Raw genomic sequence first — 20,802 nt, 5'->3', positions numbered from 1 at the left:
CCACTCCATCCTTCCTGAAACATTTTTCTGGTCCCATGTTCTTCTGATTCTCCTCGTCTCTGGTTGACCATGCCTCAGTCTCCTTCACTGGATGGTTTTTTTCCCTACTTGACATCAGGATATGATTCTGGGCTTTTTTCTCGATCTACATTTACTTCCTTTATGAGCTTTCTGCTTTAAAACCCATATTAATGCTACTGACTGCCAAGTTTATACCTGCAACTAGACTTTGCCTCTGAACTTCAGACACATTTATTCATTCCATTGCCTACTTGACCTCTCCACCTGGATGACCCCCAGACATATCAAACTTAATCTGTCCTAATTGGAACCCTTGATGTTTCCTACTAAATATGTTCCCCACCCCCATGTGGTCATCCCCATCTCCATGAATGGCACCACAATACACTTAGTTGCTTGTGGAAATTAATAAACAGAAACCTCATCAAATTGGAGTCAGGAGGCCAAAAGGGGAGCTCTCACATCCTCTGTCAATAGCAGAGTTCAACAGGAAGAAGAAAGACATCTCTTCTTGACCAGCAAGAAGCTCAGCCAATGAGAGGCTGTCACAACTCAGCCACTGAAAAGCCACTACACATTGAACTCGCAGTTCCTCCAATAGACTCTTTTTTTACAATAGTGCTCCCATCTGCTTCTTCCCCTCTATAAGAGTTTCTCCTCCTCTTGTTGTGTGTGTTTGGGGGGGCTGGGGGGTGGTGGTGGTGGTGGTGGGGTGGACGACTTGCACATGGCCTGCCATGGTTGCAGACCCTGAATTGCAATTCCTTGCTGATCCTGAATAAACCCATTTTTGCTGGAGAAATAACTAGCTATCTATTTGTTTAAGGTCAACATGCTCAAGCAAAGAACTGGAAGTTACCTTTGATTTTTCTCTTTCTGGTATCTCCTCCAAGCATCCATCAGAAAATCTTATCAATTCTTCCTTAATAATCTCTTTTTCTCCCCTAGTACACTCCTACCACATTGCCACACATTGCCATCATCTCTTGTCACCAGCTCCCTGACTTGTCTCCTCTCTTCCTTGCCTTCTTCTAGGCATTTCCAAACAGTATCAAATATCTTAAAATGTAAAATGAATCATGCCATTGTTTAGCTAAAATCCTCAATGGCAGTTAGAACACAATCCAAACTTTTCACAATGGCCAACAAAATCTTGGATGACCAGGTGCTTGTCTTGTCCCAGCTCACCTCCCCATTAACAGATGTTTAGGGGCTGCTGTTAAATCAATCACCGGGGCCTGCTGGTTCTTTTCCTGCAGTCTCTTGCTTTGCCTTCCATGTTCTCCAGCTTTACTGCTATTACTGAGGCAGAGTGAATCGCTGGTCTCAATTTCTCCCCCCGTACTCGAGTTATATGCCCACCTCCTTTCCATAGCTTCATGGTGGGCAGAGGTATTTCTGTGCCTCTGGATTTGGGTTTGGCTATGTGATATGCTTTGGCCAATGGGATATTAGTGGACTTAACACAGGTTTGAAATGTATTTCCATAATTGAGGTGGCTTCTTGTGCTCCTGCTTTCCATCATGAGAAGAATGTGTCTCAGGAAGTCACTGGTCTAAAGAGGATGAGAGACACATGGAGCAGACCCAAGTGAAGCTTGGAGCCAAACCTACATCACCCAAACACCTGTCAACGCACAGATGTATGAATGAGAAATATATGGTAACGTATGTAGGCTACTGAGTTTTTCGGATGGTTTGTTACACAGCATTATGGTAGCAATAGCTAATGGATACAAATACCCTAGTCCAGGTCACCATATTTTCTCTCTCCTACAAATGCCTCATAACTGGTCTTGCTGCTGTCAGGCTTGTCTGGCCCCAACCCTTTCTCCATGTAGTAGTCAGAATCTTCTTTCTAAAAGGCACATATGATCACACCACTCCCTCTCTAAGACCCTTCATTCTTTCCATTACCATGGCTCACAATGTCTTTACCACATGGCCTCTCTCTGTCTCTAGTTTCATTCCTGCCACTCACCCTGTACTCCCCACTTCCCACCCCCCACATCCAACCCCCAGCCATAGGAGCTGCCCTTGGGTCCTTGGGTGCATGAAGCTTTCTCGTATCTCGGTCTTCTACAGGCTGTTCCTTCTGCTTGCAAAAAATCCTCTCACTCTCTTTACCTGCTTGGCTCCCAGTAATCTCAGATTCTCAGAAGAAGTATCACTTCCTCACAAGCATTCCATGTCTCCTACCCCTGCCACACATTGCACAACTCCTGCACAACCAGCCCGCAGGAGAGCAAGCATCACACTTTGTTTTGGAATTGCTTCTGCAATTGTCTCCTTCCAGGGGCACAGGATGATGTCTGTCTTGCTCTCTGAGGCATCCCCAATGACGGTTATCAGTTTAGCACACAGTAAGGGTTCAATGAATGTTTGATCAGAGAGAGAATGAACTGAAGGTGTGGGGTAAGAAGGTTTCTGATCACTTTTTCTTTTTACCTCTGCAGATTCTGGAGTCAGGTGGGCTCTTGCTCAGAAAAAGAAAAATACAGACTCTCTTTCTCCTCCTGTTACTTCTCAGATTTATTTTGCACCTCTAAGCCCTAGCTCAGGAATCAGAGTTTTGTCCTGGCTTCCTGGAGCCTGCCTGGTGACTGTCTTAGCTCTGTTAGAGCACGTGGAACAGAATTTCATCGCGAAAATGGGACAGGAAGTCCTAATTTTCTAAACTTTGACTTTTAGAAATATTTTTTATTTTGGGACTTAGGTGGCTAGCTGGCTTCTGAGCAAGCCACAAGTGCTAGGAAATGTCAAAATCTGTAAAACTGCATTCATTCCTCGCTGTCAAATGCCTGAACCTAATACCATGCACAAAACAGCTGTCTTGATGGTAATTATCCAATAATTATGACTTGGGAATCCCACCTAGTCAAGATGGAAAAATTGCTTCAGAATTGTCTGCAGGTCCCTTGCGAGGGCAGGAGAGGCCATTAAACCCACACAGCTTCTCAGTTCTGATATCAGAGTGCAGATAGATGTCATGGGGTTACCGCTATGCTAAATGGAAGGAGGCCCCTCAGTGTTCTTCCGGAAATGAAGCTTCTCTCTGGGGAAAAGCTGGAGGTGGAGAAGAGGGAAGACAAAAATGCTTGTGGCAAATAAGCCCCTAAGTTTGCTTTTCCATGAACCTAGAACTATTTTTCCAAGTGACTTCTCCATCTTGGCATAAGGTTACACAATGATGCCCCTAAAATGTGGCTGGGTGTGGAGGGCTGGCTACTGGAGGGCCCGATGAAAGCCAAGGAAGGACCCGGGGACTGAATAAATGGGTAATCCTCATGGAAGGATCCAAAATGGTTTGTCCAACCCTCAGTCAGAAACTCACTGTAGACATATAACTTCCCGAGGGCAGCAAGGATTTTAGCTGCCACAACATCTGCGGGACTTTTAGAATGAGAATCTGGGGGTCAGGAGTTCTCTTCCAGGTCCTTCTCTCTTTACATAAAGCTGAAGAGCTCACCTTGGCCTTAATAAGCAGACCCTGTCTTCTCTTCTAGCAAAGATTCAAACTCAGGGATGGATCTGGTCTAAAATTCCACCCCACTGAGGATCCTCATGCTCCTGTGCCCCCAGGCATGCATGACAGCCTTTTGGCAATAGGACCCTCCCTCCCACTTTGATCTCTGATGTTTAGGGGAGAGAAAAAAACCTCACTGTCTTCTCTCTGCCTCTTTCTGGCTGTGCGATTTAACCTCTCTGGGCCTTGGCTTCCTGATCTGCATAAGGGGACTTAGAACAGTTGTGTACTTGTGACCCCTGCCCACCTCACTCCCTCTGCCCTGGCTTTCCTTCTGTTCTCAGACACAGCCCACCTCAGTGTCTCTGCACTTGCAGTTCCCTCTTTCTAGAATGCTCCCCCTGCCCTCCACACACCCAACTCTGTCCTGTCATTCACACTTAGCATAGAACCTACCTCCTTGTCCATCTAATCCAGAGTGACACATGCCCCCCATTCTCTATAATGTCACTGTCTCATTGTCTTTAGAAGGCTTTTGTTCTCTAAGTTAGCACATTCATGTGCTTGTCACTCATGGATTGTCTGTCCCCCCACCTGATGCACTCTCTACCAGGGATGGCCTAGTCTACCTGGTTCATTTTGTTTTCCCAGCACCTCACCAAGTTCCTGGCACACAGTAGGTGCACAATAAGCGTTGGTTGAAGAAATAATCCTTGCTTTAGTTAGCTGCTGTCAGGATTAGATGAGATCATGTGTGCATGGTGTCCCTAGAGTGCCTGGCACATAGTAGGTCCTCAATGAATGTTAAGCTATACTTATTACTGTTTTGTTTGTCCTCTGCTCTTTTCTCAGGTCAGCTTATTCCTTCATTCTGCTCTGTTCATATGTCTTCCTCCCCAGGTAAGGTGACGCTGATGGGAAAGTTAGGATCCATCCATCCATCCATCCAACAAATGTTTGTTGAGCACATTCTAAGTACCAGGCGCTGTCCTAGGCACAGAGGAAACAATAAATGCTTAAGATTGGCACAGTTCCTGCCCTCAGGGAGATCACCTCTCCAGGGGAGACTCAGACAAAGGGGCAAAGGTAAGCTTTGATGGGAGCTGCTGAAAAACACAGGAGCAACAACTGACCCAAGCTTGGGAGATCACCCCAAGCTGACATCCAAGCTGACAGCTGAAGGATGAGCTGGAATAGAGACAACAGGAGCCCCTGGTAGGGACCCCTTTACCCTCTGTGAGGTAGTTTGGTTCCAGAGGGCCATTTGCTGGGACCCCTGGCTTCCAGGAAAATCAAAAGACACAGCTTGGTTGGGCCAAATACTGGGCCACTACTTTGGTCTACCAGTACTAGGCAAAGAGATAGTCCGTACAAGTAAAGTTTCCCAGAAAATTAAAGTCCACCTCTCTCTGTGTCAGTACCTTAACTGTTTTTGATTAAAAAATTTCATTCTTAACTTTTTCTTGATGACTCAGAATCACCAGCATGAATATAAATTATTTAACTGGGCTGAAATTTGGCAAAGCTCTCAGGAGCTATTCATGGATGAGAGATTGCTAACCCCTACGACTGTTCACATGCAAAAGAATGAAGTTGGACCCCTACCTCACACCACATACAAAAAGAAATCTTGATTTCCCTGGGGTTCATGAACTGTTTATAGATTATATTACTGAATTTATGCTTTCAGGAGAAAGGCCTACACTGGATGTTTGCATTCCTGGAATAAAATGAAGATCTGGTACTAGTTGCAGAAATAGTAGCATTTGGATGAAAACGCAACATGACACATCTTTCTCAAGCCTTCTCAACCAAAAGTCTCCCCCAAGAACACTCTCCTGTGTGCCATGGCTGTTGATCATAGAAGTGGCCTGTTTCTTCTCCTGCATTTTACCCTCCACTTCAAGGATAAAGGCGATCCTCACCCACAGGATTAGATGTGCTCCTTGTACAATTCCAGCAAAGTGACCAGAGTGACCCAATTATGTCGTCTATAGATGGAAAACATGAATTTGGGCCAAATAGCTCATAGCACCTGAGTTTCTGTATTCATGATGTCACCCGGTCACTAGAATTTGGGACCTGAAAAGGCTATGTTTTCATGGCTGTGAATGTTACTGATATGAGAATTATGTTTAATTTTCTGTTCTCTAAAGAGTGTCGGGAGAATGTCAGAAGGAGAGGAAGGAGGGCAGATCATTAGGGGTTTGTTTATGGCAGACCACGTGCCTAGTTGAGTTGGAATCTCAGGCCTGATATCCATTTTCAGTCAGGAAGATTTCAAAGCTGGTAAGAGGAACTGTTTTACTTCCAAGATGAGCTCTGAGTTTTGTTTTTGAAAGTTTTTATTTCACCTTCCACGATTGTAACCTGTAATCCCAGGAAAGAAAAAATAAACGTGATAAATCTTAGAGATACTGGAAGAATTTGCATCCCCTGCTCCTGCCTGTCCATCTCTCCCTGGAGAGAGTCAATGTGGTAAAAATCTATTATTCATGGATTGATTTTCCAGGTTATTTAGAGCACAGTTTCTTTTCATCTTTTTACTGCCTGCTTTTTAGCCACCATACTCTAGTCTTCACCAGAGGAGACAAAAAGCAATTGGAGTTCACATAGGTCTGAATTTTACTTCTTCATAACTTTGATAAGAGGTAAGTGGGAAAGTAAAACAAACAGAGGAATAAACCAGGTGAACTGTTGATGAACTCAACAGATCCATGCTTGAGCTGGGTTACGGGGCACAGAAGCCAGGCAGTCTAGGGTGCCAATGAAGACTGGATATAAAGATGGACCAGGGAATGAAATGAGAGACAGAAAATTGCATTTAGAAGTGCTAGAGCCTTTGGAGGGAGGGATAAGACACTAAGACCGAGTATGACCAAGTAGCAACTGAGGGTCACTAGTCGTGCTTCCTCAGGAAGTCAGGTCGTGCTCACTGCAGGGTCTTTGCTCAAGCAGAATGTGGAGGTTTGAGGCCTGAGCTGAATTGGGTGATAACAAGGGGAGGCAATGATAGAACAAGTAATCTCCTTTCTCCACCCTTTGCTCATGCAGCATTCTGTCTCCCCTGAAAAATAAATGTTAAACCAAATTTTTTTAAAAAATATCAGTTTGAGGGGGCACCAAAGTATTAGCCTACCTATGTCCTCATGTCTCAGTTTGGACCTGAAACTTCCCTCTAACTCATGAAAGGCAACTGTTGATGAAAGCTAATGCAGTGGAAGATCTAATCATGGGCTCCATTTATTCAACGCTTCTTTCGTGTCTCAAGTAGGTACACGCCCCGTACTATGTGCCATGAGAAAGCTCACCCTCACAGAGCTTCCCGTGGTCAAAATATGAGAGTAAAGCCTGTGTTAAATAAAAAAAAAGAACATGAGGGTGCCATAAAGCTGCGGCCTAAACCTCAGGAATGAAATTAGGGCAAATTAAACTGTAAGGAATATTGTCATTTTGAAAAATAACTAGGCAGGTGTAAAGAGCTTCAAAGTGTTCATATTCTATATAACAGTTCCAATTCTGGAAAGTGATCAAAAGAAATAACCTCAACTGTAAATACAGTTTTAGGTACCATTTTTACAGATCTCTAAAATCTATAAGATTGATATATAAAGATGTCTGTGGCATCATTTATAACAGTGAAAATCTTGAAACAACATAAGTGTCCAACAGCAGCAGCATGATTAAGTAAATTTGGCATAACTAGAATATTAGGTTACTTTAAAGATGTTTCTAATGAGATTTAAAGGAAAATGTGTTTGATATAAGAAGTATAAAAAGCAATGTACAAAATTGTACAGTGTGGTCTCAGCTATGTAAGCCAACCCAGAAAGAGAAAAATATGCCGAAATTTTACAATTAATATCAATTTAACAACTGATATCTATGGATTGGACTATGTATGATTTTTATTTCATCCTCTAAAGCTGCAGCATCTTATGGGACAAGCCACATGTGGCTACTTAAATTTAAATTAATTAAAATAAAATAAAAATTAAAAATTCAGGTCTTCACTTGTACCAGCCACATTTCAAGTATTTAAAAGTCTCATGAAGCTAGTGGCTACTGTACTTGACAGTACAGCTATAGAACGTTTCCATCATTACAGAAAGTTCTACTGAGCAGCCACTGCTCCAGAGTTTTCTCTAATTAGAGTTTCTCTAATTTTTGATGAAGACCATTAGCTATTTTTTAATCAGAATAAAGGAATAAAAAAGTAAAGTTTAGATTAGTTGACTGTAGGAAAAACCCCAAGAGATTATTTGAGGAATGGCAGAACAGAATCAAAGTGACTTGTATTTTAAGGAAGCAGCAAGACTTCAATGAGAGAGATGAAACACAATCAATAATACTGCTCTCAGCTTGAGTACAGGAAAGATGTGTTACCGGAAGGGGGACTGTCCACATGTGACCCAGAGAAAGGAGCTCAAAGAGGCAGGACTGGGCCAGCTCTGGGGGCCCAGTGGTTAAGTTTGGCGTGCTCTGCTTCGGCGGCCTAGGTTTGGCTCCTGGGCGCGGACCTATACCACTTGTCTGGCAGTGGCCACGTTGTGGCGGTGGCTCACATACAAAAAGAGAAAGATTGGCAGCAGATTTTAGCTCAGGGTGAATCTTCCTCAGCAAAAAAAAACCAAAAAAGAGGCAGGATTGGTCAACATGTCCCTGTAGAGTTGGGGGCATGGAGCCCCCTCAACCTGAGTGCTCTGGTCCATGTGCAGAGACATAAACCCTACAGTATGGGTGGATGTCTCAGACAATAGCAGCCCCACAGCCACAGCAAAAGATTATCCAGCAAACCCTCTTGTTTGGATTCCACTCTCAACCGGACACCCCAGAGTGTAGAGACTGCTGGTGTTGTTTCACATCTGCATCTTCTCTCTTTTCTGGACACACAGCTAAACTAATGTCCTGGATCCCTCTTGCAGCTAGGTGAGGAACGTGTGACTTATCCGGAAAATGGGTGGGAGCAGAGGGGCCAAACACCACCTCTAGGCCTCATCAAAAAATGATCTGCATCATCTTCCATGCCCTTGCTTTCTGAGTCGCTATTGGAGAAGGACTCCAAGATGGTAGAGTCACACAATGGAATAAGCCCCAATCCCTGAGTTTCTGCTTGAAGAGCCCATGGGAGCTGCCAGAATGGAAACATCTGCAGTCAATTTTGAGCAAGAAATAAACCTTGGTTAGGCTACCTCAGTGAGATTTTTGGTGGTGTTCGTGATATAGTAGTAGAGATTCTTATTCTGACAAATAAAGTTCTATTATTTTGACCTTCTGTGCAAGTGTTAATGCAGCAGGCCTGGTTACTTTATCCTGGCGTGCCTCCAGGGGAGCCAAGATTGACCCTTGGCCAATCCTCGAGAATGTGGCCCTTAGAATGTTCTTTATGCCACTGAGCAATGATGTTGTGTTGTACTCTGGAAGCAATGGGGCATGCTGGACCAGCTGGTCAGGATTGTTTAGCAAGATTTATTATGTATATCTGGTGTCTGTGCTAGGATTCTGAGTTTTGTTATCATCGCTGTTCACGTATCAGGAATGTGTCTACCTGACCAGCCCTCTGTAAGAGCCTCAGACCCCAGTGGACTTCCCTGGACAGAGACATCTTGCACATGTCCCTATAGTGTGTTGCTAGAGAGAAAGCATGACCTGTGTGACCGGGTGGGACAGGACTTGGAAGCCTGCATCTGACCTCTCTGGATTTCTCCTGATGCATTTCATTTTCCTGCTGCTTTTACTCCACACCCTTTGTTAATAAATCTTAGCCATGAATATAACCTGCTCTTGAGTCCTGTGAGTAATCCTGGTGAGTCAATGAACTTGAGGTGGTCACGGAGCTCCTAAAATACCTCCTACAAAAGATCTTTCTCCAGGAAAATAGCATGAATTGTCCAGAATAAGTATGCTTTCTGCCTGGCACGTGCATATCTTACTACTGTCTGTTGCTATTCTGGCATAAATATCAAACTTGTGAATTTGGTTGATGTGAGTCCATTCACGAGATCCTGACGGACACCGATCTCACTTTTTGGCCTACAGAATTTAGGAAGATTATCTGGAATCCTGTGACCACCCAATGGATAATGCCCTTTCAGTGGCCAACTTGGATGACATTTCTTCAGTGTCTCTCTTACGTGCATCACTGAACGTGTAATAAGATGGAGTAAGTTCACAGATTCAGGACAAGGGCTGTGAGTGAGACAGAAACAAGAGCTGTGAAGAGAGACCCTATTTGGTGGTGGTGGTGGTGGTGAGGTCCAGAAAGGAATCTTGAATGAAGTGACAATTGAGACAGACCTGGGAGAAGGGACATTTCAAATGGGAAGAGGGATGGAGAATGTATGCACTTGAGGCAGAGGAGTCTGCAGGAGAGACAGCAGCAGGGCACCCTTAGGGGCAGTGCGTCTGAGGAGCGCCAGCCTGGCTCTGTGCAACGTCTGAGACAGCGGGTAGTCAGGGAGGTATGACGTTTAGGGTGCATTGTTGGGGGACCATTGAAGGACCTGCGTCTCTGGTGGGTGTCTGTTTACAATTAGCCAAGGCTAAGTGGTCCTTATTTCTGGGCTTAGGGCCCAGGATTAAAACTCATGCTGCTGCATTTCTCACAAAAGTTATTAAAAACATCATTTTCTAAATCCATATAAGTTTTGAATGCCATCATATTTTATTAATTGTCAAATAAGCACCCACATGATCTGTCCTGCCTACCCCCCCCACCCCAACTGCATCTCAACCATGCGCCCTCGTGCTCACTCTGCTGCAGAGTGGACTTTGTTCTGTCTCACCAATAAGTATATTTTTGCCTCAGGGCCTTTTCACTAGCTGTTCCTTTTACCTGGAATGCTTTTGCTTCGCCCTACCCCAATTTCCCCATGGCTGGTTCTCTCTAGTTATTCAGATTTCAACTCATAGTCACCTCCTGCAAGCAGCTTTCTCAGACCCCCCCCAATGTAAGTAATGTGGCTCATTTTTACCATGTCATTGCCCAATTTCATAGACAACAGAGATGAGATCTCCACTCCTTAGAACACATTATGCTTCCTTCCATCTCCTTGTGCTTATCTTTATCCTCTGATGAAATCTCTCAGCCAACAGGTAACTTCACATGAACCAAAACCATGTGGCCTTTCTGTATGGATTTCAATTTCATTGCAACCAGCTGGATACACTTTCCCTAGTTGAAACAGCCATTAGTCAAGCAACTCCGAAGACAACCATCTTTTCATAAAATGAGCTACAATATTTTCTGCAGAATATACAATTACTTACAATATACTATACAGATAGACTAAAATCACGCTCAGTAATACATTTAGAGAAGCATCCAGCAAAAACTTCAGAGGCACAATACTGTTTTCTTCCAGACACAGGAAGAAATCTCTAATTGTAGTTTCTTCCTCAGTCTTTGGACAGTGTCTGTCCAGAACGGCAGAAGTTTCCATTAGCAGAGGAGGAACATTTTGGCGAGTTGGGAAAAAGTATTGCAGCCTACCTGGACCCACCTGTGTCACCTACCTGCAAATTCGCCTAAAGTCACAATCAGCATAACCTTGTGAAATAGCATGGAGGCCATTATTACAGCAGGGTCTGACTGTCACCAGTGCCCAGGCAGAGAGGGCATCTTGTATTTTTGTGTCCCTTCCTTCATGAATAAAAATGTTTCACATGCAGAACAAATATACTAGAGCAGGGGTTGGCAAATTATGGCCCATGGACCAAATCTGGCCCATGACCTATTTTTGCACAGCCCATGAGCTAAGAATGGTTTTTATATCTTTAAATGGTTGAAAAGAATCAAAGGAATCATAATATATCATGACATGTGAAAATTATATGAAATTCAAATTTCAGTTTCTATAAATAAAGTCGCACGGAAACAGCCATGCTCGCTTACGTATCGTCTCTGGCTGTTTTCAGCCCACAACCACAGAGTTGAGTAGTTGTGACAGAGACTGTCTGGCCCACATAGCCCATCTGGCCCTTTACAGAAAAAGTTTGCCAACCCTGCTCTGGAGTCCTGAATGTCCTCACAAGCCTGACTCTGGAAGGACTTTGATGAGGAGAATTTGTTTCCCCCTCAGTTACAGAAAAAGTTTGCCAACCCTGCTCTGGAGTCCTGAATGTCCTCACAAGCCTGACTTTGGAAGGACTTTGACGAGGAGAATTTGTTTCCCCCTCAGTATCAGTATTTCCACACCTCCTTGCCGTGAGACAAGTGGCCAAGGCCACTAAAAACAGAGTCCGTGTAGCCCTGGGTTTAAAGAGACCCACTTACGTAGGATCCATAATCCACAGCCAGGGTCTGCAGGGCCCAGGGGAGACCAAGGCCGATGAGGATGTCAAACACGTTGCTCCCGATGGAGTTGGACACCGCCATGTCCCCCATGCCTGCAAGGAAAGAGGTCACTCGAGTGAGGGAGGTGATCTCAGGGGACTGCAGGGCCCACGAAGGACTCCCCCAAGCCTTTGGTCTGACAGCCAGAGACGCAGCTGGCAGGTCTGCTAGCTCACATATTTGCTTCTCTCCTAGGCCATCACTGTAGAATGACACTGGTTGTAAAAACACATAGTCAATACATTGTATTTTCAGTAGAAAAGAATAGAATAAAATGCACATTCTATTGAACTATTGACCTTTACTTCAAATATGATCACTGGCTTAAAGCAAGTGATTCAGAAAACCAAATATAGTTGCAAAAATTCTGAAACATTCTTATAGAAAGGAATAAACTCGACAGTTCTATAAAGCGCTCATGAGCTCACCAACCTATGGTATCATCTCCCAACTGCTCTACACTGTATTCAATTGTCCTTCCAAATAATTGAGCACTCCTAAGAAAAATAATGTAACCAGTAGAATTTTGTGAGGACTTCTAGAGGATACTGTGCTAAGTGTTGTAGCTAAATTGTGTGTTAAAAACAATTCCCTCTAGCACAAATCAGGCATATAAATTAGAGTGGCTGTGGGGAAGGGAGAGTATGGCCATCTGGGGGGCGTCCTCCTGGAAACAAACTGTGAGCTTGATTTTGAAGTAGGCAAGGGTCGGTCATACACTAAGATTGACCTCTGGCAGCCGCCACTTTGAGCTACTGCAGCTGGGTAAACTGTGGGCCACGAGGTCCGTCTTCTCTAAGCCCCAGTTTTCTTATCCATAAAATGGGGTATGGTTGTCCCTACCTCACAGAGTTGTTTAAATTATGTAAGATAACGTGCCTAACCTGCTTTGCTCCGTGTGTGGCACTCAGTAAAGGTGAGCATCCTTATATTTATTACCATTTTTAATGATAGAAGGATGGCAATACAACCTCCAGAAGGGGCCATGGTGCTATCTAGAAAACATCTCTGCCCTTCTCAAGCGTGGACCTTCTGGCTTGTTTCCCTGTTCTGATGCCAGGAAGCCTTTTGACCAACATAGCACTGGAGTCACTCATTGCTCCTTCCAAGCTGGTATTTGGTGCCCGGTAATTGCCACATGGACTCCCAGGTAGGGAGGCCTTCCTCCCCCCCATCCCCAGACCACTGGAGGCCCCACCTTGTCTGGCCACGATGAGGCTGGCCATGCAGTCGGGTACGCTGGTTCCGGCTGCCAGGAAGGTGATCCCCATGATGACGTCAGGAATCCCCAGCGTGTACCCGATGATTGTGACCTGGAAGCAGCATGACGAGACGGTGAGCTAAGGGCCGACGCCAGCTCTACCTGCCCACGGATCCTCTGACCAAGAAGCCCGCAAGGCTGCAATCTGGGCGGTCCCTGCAGGGGGCAACGTCTGCTCTCTGAATCAATTCAGATGGCGCAGAACGTTTTGTGCAGCCCAGGCCTGCAGGTCAGGGGACCTGGGTGCAGTTATGGAGCCTGTTTTCCAATCAAAGATTGGCCTTTTTCACTTGTTCCTTTCAGGTAAGGCAGGCGGCTTGAGGGAGGGGAAACAGAGTTTCTTGGAAAAGGCAATAGGAAAAGGCAAAAGGGACAGGATATTTGAACTCAGGATGTCCTGGGAAAAACAGAACAGATGGCTGCCATGCTGTGCTGGGATTTTGAGCATCCAAGTCCCGAGATGCATAACGGAAATTTACAAGAAGCGGAAGGGACTGGATTTATACTATCCAGTCTTGTAGGAAAAGCCATAAGCAGCCGTTTCCTTTCCTTTCTTCCTTGAAGCTTGCTAGCGTCTTCCTCGACATCATCTTCCTCACAACAATTGCTCATGTTTATTTAGTACTCAGGCATTGTCCTAAGTGATGTGCGTGGGTTTTAGCTTATTTAATTCTCACAACAACCCTATGGAGGCGGTGCTATTATTATCTCCATTCTCCCGATATGGAAACTGAGGCATTGTCCCAGGCACTTAGGCTAGTAAGTGGCAGAGGGGGCATTCCCACCAGCAGTCAGGCTCATTCGCAGAGGCAGCGCCTGTTTTCATAGCAGGGGTTGAGCCAGAGGGTGGACACAGGGGATGCCTGAGACGTCACTTCCACTTTGTAAATGAGCCCATTCTTGCCCCTGATTTCCAGATGGGAAAACTAAGAGGAAAGCAGTTGGTGAGACAAGATAAGGGAGCCAGTGGCAAAAGAGAGGTAAGTGGAAAAAGAGACCAATTCCCTGTACGTTTGCCCAAGGAGAGGCTAACTCGCAAGAGCTAGAATGGTTAGGTCATTCTGGATGCCACTCGATCTCCCTCACTTTCTATAAAATTACAAGAAATGCAAACCACATGTTGTAAGCAGCAATTTTCCTCATGGTGCCTCCCAGGCCATCGATCGAAAGAGACACCCACACATGAAATCGTGACTTACTCCAAAGGTCACAGTTGCTCCTTCCCCATCCAAAGGTTTGGGGGATGTTAGTTAAATCTGTTGACATGCCTGGCTTGCCTCCTTTCAAACCAGAGACTGTACCTTATTTCTGGGCAGTGCTGACCTGAACTTGGGGTGGCCTCGGTTTCTCTGCCATCCACTCTCCAGGGAGGAAAGTGAGATGCAGAGACACACATTTCTTTTTGTTGTTCTGAGGAACCTTTTGTGAAATGGAGCTACAGCATCCTGGCCAAACCTTGTTTTTCCTTTCTAACCCTCAGCTGGGTCCCTGTAGGAATCTGGTTTGGCTCAGAGGGGCTTGGCCTGGAAAGGAGCCGCTGCCCCCGCTGCCTGCTCTCTGTTATGTTCGTGGTTGAGTCGGGAGGTTTGGGAACCGATTCTCCAGGTGGCTGGGACCAGATCTCTTGCTTCTCCTTGTTTTCTTCCTCACACCCAGACATTTCTCAGGACTTCTCAGAACCTCCACCAGAGCAGGAGGCAAACAGGAGGGTCAACCTCAGATCAGTCTGTTAGTTTGTTTGTGAGTGGACTTTGGAGAAAACCACTGAGCACCTGGAGGTCGGGGATACCAACACTCCTCCCCACACCTGGAACAGAGACGGCAGCCAATGACTATGTCAAATAAAAACGTGAATGAACACAGGATGAGGGAGAAAACCCTGGCTGTAAAATTTGGGTTGAAAAAAAAATATCTGTTTGTCTGTGACGTTGAAGGCAACGGATAATAATGAGTTAATTGTGTCAAGTTTACAAATTTGCTATTACCTCCAAAATCATCTTTTCAGGTCTTTTTTTCAGCTCTTCAGTTTAACTCTCCAGAATTTATATTCCATTTCTGTCCAACATTCAAGCAAGATTAATTTCAATGTGCATAATTTTGTCATGGCTTTTAATATCTGCCCAACTCCAATTCTGATGAATTAGGTTTGCTCCCCAGTTAAAAAGTATGGTCATAAATGGGCACTGCATTCTGATGGCTGCGTTTCCTAAAATAGCTTTGGGGCAGAGGCTCTTCTGAGCCACAGCCCCACAATCAATGCCAATCCCTGAATCATTATTTTAGCTTCAGAAGGGACCCTTGAGCAGTCACCTCCAATGACCCCATTTTCTGGTTGATGAAACTGAGACTCAGATGGGGAAGTGACTCTGATAGATGTGATTGTCACTTCCCGCTTCCTCACCCCTTTCCTTCAGGCCTTTGCTGGTGACTCTGCTGTTCTTCCCACTCGACTAGGTGGAGTATATTTCCCCTACTCCATTAAGGGTGTGCTTGGCTGATGGAATGTGGTGGAAATGATGGTATGTCAGTTCCAAGCCAAGGCCCTAGGAGGCCTCTTGTGTTTCCCCTTGCTCTCTTGTATTCCAGTGATCCACTGTGAGAAGAGCATTCCCCAGGGAGGCACTGGTCCAAGGAAAATGAGCAAATGCATGGCATAGACACGAACCCCACCTGCTGGTTTGCCTGCATCAAACGTAACCATGCTGTAGCTTGAAGCAGAGTGCTTAGCCAGGCAGGTGGGGTTAGTCACTAGGATTAGTCAAACCACAGGCAACCTGCAGACATGTGAGCAGGAGAATACATGCTTGTGATTCTAAACCACTGAGTTTAGGGGTGGTTTGTTATGCAGCTTTTTGCAATAGCTGACCGATAACAGACACCGGGCTGAAACCCCAATGCCTATTCCCCTCTGGGTGAGCGCATTTTTCTCTCTAAAGAGATTTAGCAATGCCATGGGGTCCTCAACACACTCACCATCCACACCATGATGTAGGAGAAGGCTGCAATCCATAGCGTGGAGGAAGCAAATGTCACCATAAACCATTTCTCCCAGCGGGGCTTGTTGCAGTTGGGTACAGTGAAGTATAGGACAAAACTCAGTGGCCAGGTGAACGCCCATTTCACTGTTTCCAGTTTTCCAGCTGGGAAAATAAAAAAGGCAAAAAAAAAAAGTCAGCTAGCCTCATTTCTCTGCTCCACCAGCCCTCCACACTGCTTTCCCCAGACATTTACATCCTAATTGATGGCCTGTGACATAAACCTTATTATATTGCTCTTTTCCAAAAAGACTCAAATAGCTTTCCACCACCAGCAAAACCTGATGTACTAAACCACTGCCCACCTGCTACTGTGGACTCCGAAAGGACAGGATGAGTCACTGCTGAGTATACAGGGCCGGGGCGGGGGGGTGATTTGGCAAATGGGGCCAGGTGGGAAAGGATGAGGAAGAGTCTCAGGACACAAAAGGGGGTGTGTGTGAGGGTGGGGGTGGGCATGGGGGAGGGGAGCTAGGAAGACCACCAGTCTGCCTTTGTTGTCCTCCCCATAGTTAGGTAATGAAATCTTCCAGATTACAAGGCGTCAGTGGTCACAGCGCCATCTAGTGGAATTGCTAAGCATGGTCTGGCAGCTCACGGAAATCTTGAAAGATGTTTTGAAGGCTCTTCAAGTGGTCAAAATACTGCTTGAGTGTTTGGATCCCAAGCGATATGGATTTGCAAGTTAATCATTGCATTCTGGCTCTCTAACTATCTGCTGCCATGAACAATATGATGGATCTGTCAGTGATGACCTGATCCTACCATCTCTGTGCTGCCCGAATGCGATGCATAAGAAACACCCATTAATGTTTATTTTGGTGACTATATCGCCATGTGTTCCTTGTAGCCTCAGATCTGACAAACATATTAGTTCTCCTTTGGCTTTTATTACCAACCTGCTTAAGTGCTAACTCAACTCTGGTAAGAAATATGTATACACATATGTACTTCCCACTTCAATGGAGATACAGAACATCTCCATCTTCCAGAAAGTTCCCTGTGCCTCTTTCCAGTCAACCCCCCAATCCCTACACCATAGATTACTTTTTGCTGTTCTCCAACTTCAAATAACAAAATCATATAGTATGTTTTTGTGTCTACCTTCTTTTATTCAACATAATGTTTTTTGAGGTTCATTCATGTATCGGTAACGCATTCTTTTTAATAGCTGTGTATTATTCAATCCTATGAATACACAATTTGTTTATCTATTCTCCTATGGATGGGAATTTGAGTTGTTGCCAGTTTTAGGGTGTTAGGACTAAAGTGGATATGAGCATTTTGTACAAGTCTTTTTGTGGGCATGTTTTCATTTTTCTTGGGTGAAGACCCAGGAGTAGAATTGCTGAGTCATAGGGTGGATGTTTATTTAACTTTAGAAGAAACTGACAAACAGTTTTCCAAAATGATTGTACCATTTTATATTCCCACCAGAGTTAAGGACGTATTTTTAACATTACATTTTGAACAGTGATTAATAAAATGTTTAACAAAATTTATTTCATAATTTTATACCAGTATCCAGCACTTATTTCATTTATCTCTTGCCAGTCACCAAATAATTTCTTAAAACTGCAGAGTAAAGTTACACGACATCACTTCTGGCCCCCGGGCGTCCTTCAGATGGCTGAGGCAGGGCAGCCTTTAGGGGGAGAGGGGCTTTCTCATCAGATAGCGCTGGGTCTGGGTTGAGTAGCTCAGTTATTTAAATTCCCTAAGCCTCAGTTTCCTCATCTGTAAAATGTGGACACAACAGCACTGAGCTCACAGAGTTGCTGGAAGAATTAAATGAGAATGATATTAGGATAGGGGCTGGAGCTTGCAAGTTGCTGGAGTCAAAATACTCAAGGTCATTCTTGACTCCCCGTTCTTTCATCCCCTATGCCCACCGCTGGCAACTTGCCCAGGGCATTCTCAATCTGTCTGCAGCTCACTATCCCCACAGCATCCCCCTGAGCCCAGTCCTCCATCCATGACCTAGCTGAAGACCTGGCTTCCTAAGGGGACCTCTGGCTCCTATACCTGCCCTACCTCCATCTGCTCACCACCGACAGCCAGAGGGAGAACCTCAAAAGCAGACTGTTCTAGAACTTTCCACTAGCTTCCACTGCCCTCAGAGTTAAACCACATCTTGCCACCACAGCTGACAAGGCTCTACTTGATTTGGCCCCCACCTACCACTCTCCCTACTCATATGCCACCCTGTCTTGGCCTTCTTCCTCAGATTCTCCAAGCCTCCTTCTGCCTCAGGGCCTTTGCACTTATGATTCCCTCTGCCTGGATCTTCTTGTAGCTGAGTCTGCCCTGTCATGCAGGTCATCTCACAGCTCAAATGTCACCTAACCACTCAGATCATCCAATCTAAATAAGAACCACCCCCCCTCACACCACTCCTTGCTTTCCCAACACCTGTTTTTATTTGCTTCACAGCAAATGTTTTCTGTCTGAAATTATTGGGTTTATTTGTTTCCTCATTTATTTTCAGTTGCCCCTAAACTAGAATATAAACTATAGAAGAATGAGTGTTTTCTCTAGCTGGTTTACCACTCTGTTTTGAATGCCATGAACAGTGCAGGGCATTTATCATATGCTCGAAACATATTAATAATGTTAACAGTAATAACAGCACTATGAACAATCTAATCAGATCAAAAAAAATTGTTTTGAGAATCTAGGGGTATCCCACTTACAAGTGCAGGATAAAGTGAAGAGAACAAAGGGGAAGTCTTTTCCCATTAGCTGCTATGCACCTTGTTAGATTTAAGATCTGGAGGTGGTCAAGTGAATGATGAGAACACTGAGACTGGTTTGGCTGGATTACGAAGCAAGAAGACTGTCAGAGAGTTGTTTTGTGAGGGGCTTTCAAATGCTGCATAATCTAGAATATGGCCAGATCTTTGGATCCCAAATGCATCCTGAATTCTGCACGTTCCTAAGTCCTGCAATGTGGTGACAAGCATTTATCCATCGTGGGCTCTCGGGACCCCCTCACTGGCTTCTAGTCTTCCTGATGCCCTCGCAGGAGAGAGAGAGAAAGACTTGGTCTGGTTTAAAATACACACCCAGTCAAAGTTACAAAGGCACACATGGCTGGGAAGAGAAATGACTTCAATTTGGCTCTTGGTCATTCTTTGGAAAATAAAAAAGAGGAGAAAAATGAAGTCAGAACTTATTACTGCAAGAGCTTAGAAAATGATATCGATTAGGTAAAGCTGCAAGGCGTACAAGTCAGCACAAATGAGTTTTGGGTTTTTTTCTCTCAGCTGCTTTAAAAAATTCTGACGACACAGGGAGGACATTATATTTGGAAAACAGTTCTCACTGACATTAAAAATGATAGAGCTGCTTTCTTTAAGTTATAGCTCCTTTGTAAGAACAACAAACAACGTAGAAATTCAATGGATATCATCTGGAATATACCTTTAAATGTCATATAACAAATATAACTCCTTGAGCAAACCAAGTGATACAGAAATGTGCTTTTTCAATGATTTTGGGGAGCAGGAGCAGTCAGATAAGGATCATCTGTCCACATTTTAGCTAGTCTAAACTTCCATTTCTGAACAAAGGGGTACAAAACGTTTCCTCTCCTCGTTGAGTCAGCAGCATTTCTGGACACTTCCCCATCTTTTGTTCCATTGCCATGTGGTCCAAATAGAGCCCTCCTGGGATAGGTTTGTTCACTCATGTAACGAACATCCGCGGAATGCCCGCTGTGCCACGCTGTGCTAGGCACTGCTCCAGGTGCTGGGGATGTGGCAGCGAATGAGGAAACCAAACTCCCTGCACACAGACCTGATGCACCAGCCGTCATGTGATTTCCCGAAAGTCTGCCAGCAATTGGGAGATGAAGCAAGGACGTGGACCGGGCACCCTGAGCAGAGAGTGTCCCTTTAAGTGTGACCGGCTCTAAAAGCAAAGGACTCGTTCCTAAGTTATATTCCTTATTGAGCTTTTTAGGAAACTTAATTCTATTGGACAGAGAAAAAGTCATTGCTCAGTATTTTAGACCTAGAGCTGAACATATAAATTTGTCCTAATTATATAGGCAATAGAAATGTATGTTGTTTTAAAATGGAAAATATAGAAAAAAAATCCAACATAATTCCACCTAGGATAAACATACTTATATTTTGGTGTATTTCTCCTCAGTCTTTTTTCTGTGGACGTGTATTCACCTACATACACATGTAAATGTTACTCGTCTGTCAGTCAATAGTAAGACTTTCTTCACACAAGAGATAAGAATATCTGTACAATTTATATGTACGTATCTATGAACACATATACTACACATAGGTGTATATAATACACATATATACTATACGAATTTAACCTACATATATTATATGCACATATAAACAGCTATGTTATTATCTGTGCATATGTTATATAAGCATACAATATAATATGCTAAGCGTACACAGTATGTATACGAACATGTCGTATGCATCCATTACATCATACATGGGCACACACAACATATATGCACATACGCTTATATTCATGTATACACACACACAAATGTCATATATATGCCTATACTCACATACTCCTTATTTGTTAATTATTTTCTTACTTGTTAATTATACCCACTATAGTCAAGTCCTGGAGAGAAGAAAGCCCTGCAGTCAGGTGACAGAAACAGGGAGCCCGGGCCCTCGCGGGATTACCACGAGAGG

The 20,802-nt window shown here is 44.4% G+C and overlaps 1 protein-coding gene across 1 annotated transcript in view; it reads right to left on the bottom strand.

Moving 5' to 3' along the window:
- The window catches only part of SLC24A3 (solute carrier family 24 member 3), a 471,543-nt gene that overhangs the window by 12,835 nt on the left and 437,906 nt on the right, over window positions 1-20,802 (bottom strand). Inside the window, exons 13-15 of the mRNA XM_004433710.3 lie at window positions 16,056-16,222; window positions 13,020-13,134; window positions 11,762-11,874 (exon numbers count right to left, since the gene is read on the bottom strand). Coding sequence (XP_004433767.2) covers window positions 11,762-11,874; window positions 13,020-13,134; window positions 16,056-16,222 — 395 coding nt within the window. The remainder of the gene's footprint in view (window positions 1-11,761; window positions 11,875-13,019; window positions 13,135-16,055; window positions 16,223-20,802) is intronic.

The sequence above is a fragment of the Ceratotherium simum genome, chromosome 21, assembly GCF_057802395.1.
Source record: "Ceratotherium simum simum isolate JZ-2026a chromosome 21, ASM5780239v1, whole genome shotgun sequence".
Lineage (NCBI taxonomy): Eukaryota > Metazoa > Chordata > Mammalia > Perissodactyla > Rhinocerotidae > Ceratotherium > Ceratotherium simum.
This window is presented reverse-complemented; position numbering and strand designations above follow the sequence as displayed.